At 28.0% G+C, this 6,000-nt stretch overlaps 1 protein-coding gene across 1 annotated transcript; it reads left to right on the top strand.

Moving 5' to 3' along the window:
- Positions 1 to 365: 365 nt before the first annotated feature.
- On the top strand, positions 366 to 1,970 carry LOC129963641 (nicotinamidase-like). The gene has a single exon (XM_056078131.1). The coding sequence runs from the start codon at positions 406 to 408 to the stop codon at positions 1,420 to 1,422; it is 1,017 nt and encodes a 338-aa protein (XP_055934106.1). The 5' UTR covers positions 366 to 405; the 3' UTR covers positions 1,423 to 1,970.
- Positions 1,971 to 6,000: the final 4,030 nt, after the last annotated feature.

Raw genomic sequence — 6,000 nt, 5'->3', positions numbered from 1 at the left:
AAATTATCTAGTAGAAATTTCAATATTATTTGACTTATAAATATATAAGAACTTTTATTGCATATTGATAATTACCCGTAGATACCCATTAAAAGCACAATGAATCTATTAAAGTAATAACAAATCGCGACATTACAAAAATAGAATGTTGAGTAGGGTTCAGCATCTGTTTCCTCATTTAGTACGCAAAGAATTAAAATAAAATAAGACGATAAAAAAATATAGCATAAGAACAAAATTAAGGAAGGGGAGGGATACTAACTTCATACTGCGGGAGGGAATTTGGCGCTTCGTTGGCGGGTTCGTTGCCAAGGTTACCCGGTTTTGAAGGTCAGATGTATTCCGCCGGCTTCTATCCTGTTCCGGCAAAGTGCATTGTTCTGAACACCTCAACGCCCGACGGAAATGGCGTTTTTTGATCGTTCGCTCGATTTCGCGGAGAATTCGACAAAGTTGGAATGCTTTCGCTACTTTGACGAAAAGGATAAGCAGTATTTGGATGAACAAGATTTCAAACGATTGATCGCATCTTTATTGAACCAAAATGGCGATACGCTGAACGAATCCACAATAAAAGAGTTGTTCGTCTCTTTCGATAGTAACGCTGATAACAAAATAGATGCAAATGAATTCGAAAATGTCTGGAAAAATTTTTTAAAGCCATTGAAGCATCCAGTTACAGCACTTCTAGTCATTGACGTTCAAAATGATTTTATTGATGGTTCATTAGCTCTTAAAAATTGCAGTGCAAAACAAGATGGGTATGAAGTTGTTCCAATAATAAATGAATTAATTGAAAATATACAATTCAATGTTCTAGTTTATTCTTTGGACTATCATCCTGAAGAACACATATCATTTTTCGATAATATTCAACTTTATGAATTAAGCAATGAAAATGAAAAGAGTGTTGGAGATCTCAAACTGTTCGATACAGTTTGGTTTCAAGGTCCACCGAAAATGGAACAAAAACTGTGGCCAAAGCACTGTATTGCAGGAACATGGGGTTCAGAACTACATCAAGATCTGAAAGTGCCAGAAAATTCTGTTTTCATATATAAGGGAACAAATCCAAAAATTGATAGCTATTCTGCATTTTGGGATAATATGAAATTATTTAAAACCGAGCTTAACGACTTACTGAAACAAAAGAATGTGACGCATGTATTCGTCTGTGGATTGGCTTACGATCACTGTGTAACTTCAACGGCCTTGCATGCGTCAGAGTTGGGGTTTGCTACTGTGGTTATAGAAGATGCAACACGGCTAATTGACGAAAATAATAAAGAATTAATTACAGAAAAATTAGTGTCCAACAATTGTGTTTTGGCATCGTGTTCGGAAATGGATAATTTAATCAAAGGGAAAGATATTAGGATTGAATTTGGGCAAATCTTTGCTAAGTTTAATATGAAGAATTGAATGTGCTTTTAAAACGATTTGCTTTTAGTAAATCAGCAATTATATCAATTTTCTCATTTCTCTTGCATAATTCAAATTCACGTAAAATAGTGGTAACAACTGTTAAAAAATATGTGCTCGTGTTTAATCATAAAATAAAACCAAACCCTGTGAATCAATTTTATTGAAAGTATTACAGAAAGGATGTTCGAATCGCGGAATTTTCTTCCAATATGCCTCAGATTTTACTCTGGTTTATTTAATCCTAAGTTGACTTTACAAGAAAGGTCCAAATCGACTCCCCAAATATTGCGCGCTAAACCGGCTTGGCAAGTAATACTTCTGTTTTAATTTGCATGGTTTGTCTAGTTGCTTATTTTAATCTAATATGCTGTATGGATCTGGCGATTCGTTTTTATCATGCCAATTATGAATCAACGGATTTATAATACTATGTAAATTTCCATACTACAACCAACAGATTTCTTTAAACTCTTTCTTTAAAAAAAAATGTTAATTCTTAGTTTTGTTGCTTTTGACCATCGATTAACTTTTTGATGCATTCATACATGACATTTTTCAATACTAATGCAATAACAGTTAATTTGTAACATATTTTTTTTAGAAAATAAAGCTTTATTATTTTAGTGTTAAATTAGTTGCTTGGTATATTATTATTCCTATAATAAATAAAACAAATTTTTTTTAAAAGTATATATATATAAAATGTAGATGATGGAAAATCATAGTTTCAATGAATTCTTTAAAATCTAATTATTTTCCAATAGGGCTGACTAGTTAGTATTAAATATATTCACAAAACAAGGATATGTTTATGTGCATGATATTTTAATAAACTTTTTTCATTTACTTGCAGATTTTGGGAAAATCATCTAGTGTACTTCTTAATTTTTTACGGGTTTTTTTTTAACTCTGATGAATTTAGAAAAGTTTTTTATATTTCACATATATCATATAAAATAATCATTCATTCATTTGTAAAATTTTAAATAAGTATCAGTGTAAAATGAAAAAAAACAACATGTGTAAATAGACTTTAATACATTTAATTGCAGAAATTATGAAGTATTATAACTGTACGATTCATTTAAATTCATATAACTGAATTTAAAAGATGATTTCCAATTAAATATAAGTATGCGATAATTCTTTCACCAAGATTTCAAATTTTATCAAAGTTATAAACTGTTTGATAAAAAGCTAATGCCAATAACTAAGGAATGATTTCAAATGGGATTACGAAGATTTTAAGTGATCCCTTCATTTCTGATTTTTCACCATTATTAATAAATGAATGTTGCATTTTTTTAAATAATATTTTGACTTAAAAGATATCATTAAAATGTGTAAACTAAAAAAAAAAAAAAATCAATTCAAAATTTTCATGAACTGAAACAAAGTTTTCCAAGCAGAAATGAGGTACTGTAAAATTTTTCCTTTCTAAAAAATATCACAAAAAAGGGTTGAGATTTGGTTTAAAATAATCTGCTATTCTTTTAGATGCTTAAGAATTTTTCCGTTTGATCAGATTTTAATTCTTAATTCTTTAAAAAAATTTTAAATAAATGTAAACAGGCAATTTTTAATTTGGATTAATGCAAAATAAACATAAGAAAAATAAAATTGTTTCCCTAAATAATTTTTAGGGAAAACATTGTAAAATTTGATATTTTACAATCTTGATTATATATAGTTGCATAATTATTGGTTAATTTCAAATTTATTAATATAAATATATATAATGAAATTGAAACTTTTTACATTTTCTTTAACATGTGAAAACTCGGAATCCTATGCCTTTTGTTTAAAATTGTTTTAAAAGATAGAAGTTATTGCTCAACATGGAAGAAAAAAAAATTTCAAATTGATAGTAATTGTTTTTTGAAAATTAAACTTTTATGGTTATATAATTAAATTCTCTATACATAACAGACAGGTTTTTATAATGAATGCTCATTCTATTTCCTAATAATTATCATTTGGCTACTCATTTTAAATACAATTTTTAAAAGGTCATCAACATATATTACAGAGAATGAGTGAAAAAGTACTGAACTATAAATATTCCCTAAAGAAAAAGGGGGGTGCAAGTGACGGAATTTTAATGCTTTTAACTCCATCAAATTGACAACAGAAAAGCTAAATAACTAAACATTAAATAAATTAAAATACAGTCATCAAAATAGATAAACAATGCAATAATAAAAAAATGGGCATCAAATGAAAGTATATGTAAACAAAATAAAGTTGTAAACAGTCTTTTCACTGAATAAATTAAAAGCAATTCTGATCCAACTACACCAATCTCTTTTGCAAGAAAACCAAAGCCGTTTTATAAATGTGCCACTTTGCAGTCATAATACAATATAAAAGCAAAGAATGAATTTCCTGTCTTTATGATTCACATCTAAGACTAGACCTACAGTAAATAATATAGTAACTACATTCACAGCAAAGACTGAAATCTACAGTTCTTTGCAGAAATTATACAAAAACATTAAAAAAAAGTTGTTGTTTTTTAACCATTTGTACGAAAATTATTAAAGGAAAAATGGGAAGGGGTCTTTTTTTCTTTTTTTTTTTACAAATGGTTTATTTTTATATTTCCTAGATGAATAATTAAGGCAAACACAATCCAGACTTTTAATTTTAGTTAATGAATTAATTTTAAGCTGTTTTATGATATACAGGGTGAATTTGACTTAATTTGTCTAGCAGATGTGAATAGAATAGTCTATGTGGATTGTATAACACTACAGCAATCTTCTCATTATAAAACACAACAATAACCATGGCTCATTACTTTCCATTTGCAAGTTAGGTAGTATATTCACTTTAACATATTGAGAAAAAAATCCAAATTAAAAATTTTTTGACAAATCTACATGCAAAATAAGCACATACTTAGAAATGGGAAAAAAATCTTTTAAGACACCATTTTCATCGGAATACCTGGACTGAAATCCGAGCTACAAACATTGAAACCTTGGTGGAATGCAAAATCAAATCATTGCCAACATTTTTAATATTGAATATCTCAAATATCATTCTAACTACAATGTACAAACCACAAACTTAATCATTCCATTAGTTTCCAAATGAGACAACAATAAATCTTTTCAGCATTCTAATTCAGAAGAAATTTAGTCGTTCGTTTGTAACATAGTCATTCGCCAAAAAGTTCGCAAAGGAAAGTTCAGCGGATAAATGGAATATATGCAAATTTGCCAATAAAATGTTTTTGAGATATGAAGATGTCTCATTTTGTTCCCATAATGTTTATAATTTTATAAAAATGCTATATATACATTTTATTATTATTAGGTTCTAAAATTTTCTTTCTTGGACTAAAAAAGCAGGCTCAAGACAGATAGGAAATAAAAATCAGAAGTGAGAATGACAAGTTCTCTGTTTTAATGAATACTCAATTCCATGATGTATTACAACAAAAAGACTAAATTCTTCTGAAATGCTGATATGAGCTTACAATAAAACATTTGAAGGCTGATAGAACATGCAAGTTTTTGGTAAATGTGTTATATTGTAGCTAGATCAGTATTTATGATACTCAATATAAAAGATTTTGATGACAATTTGATTCTACACTTCATCAAGATTTCTGCATTTGTAACCCAACTTTTATTCAGGCATCCTGTTGAAAAGAGTCATCTTATAGAATTTACTGTGTTCTTTCAAAATATGCATTTTACATGAAGGTTTGTCAAAAACTCTTTTAAATCAGAATTTTTTTTAGTAAAATAATCATTGAATCTGCTATTGCTTGCAAACAGTAAGGAATAGGAAAGAATTGTGTTAGTGTTTTATGAATCACATGGGCTGTCCTATAATGCTCTTGTTTGGAAAATTAGATGGAATTCACCCTGTGCATCCTACACATATCAATTGTGAAATCCATGTGCACTCCATAAAAGAAAAAAGTGTAAAGCAAATTACAATAGCCTAACATTTATCATAGTCTATATTAAAATACTGCCAATATTTTTAAATAGCAGTACAAGAGATTCAAATGTACTGCTAAATTTTTAATATCAAGTGTGAATAAAAATGAATTTTCCTATTCATATTAGTCTTTAATTTGAAATTCTATTTAATACTAGAGAATGCCTCTTGCCAAACCCTGGAAAATTGTATAGCTCATTAGTAACAATGAGAAGGTTCTAAAATATCTGAAACATGATTCTACATAAAATTTTTAAGAAACATAAATATTTAACAAATAGTTACAGAAGGCAGAAAGAATTTTCATAAATAGTTACAAATTAAGAATTTCTATTCAGTGTCAAAACTGCTAGTTGACAGTAATTAGACAAAGATTATTAAAATTTTCCAATAAACTTTTGCAACACATCTTAAAAGAATGATTGATTTAGACAGAATGTGGATAAAAACCTATGAAATTTTATATATTTTACCCACAGCAATATATCTTCTCACTATACTGTTGAGCATGAATTTATTCAAGAATTAAAATAAGCAGTAAATTTATCTGCATAATACTTTCCTCATTTCTATACTTAATATAGATATTCCAATCCTTTTAATCTAATAAAAATTTGC

This window comes from Argiope bruennichi, chromosome 3, assembly GCF_947563725.1.
Source record: "Argiope bruennichi chromosome 3, qqArgBrue1.1, whole genome shotgun sequence".
Lineage (NCBI taxonomy): Eukaryota > Metazoa > Arthropoda > Arachnida > Araneae > Araneidae > Argiope > Argiope bruennichi.
This window is presented reverse-complemented; position numbering and strand designations above follow the sequence as displayed.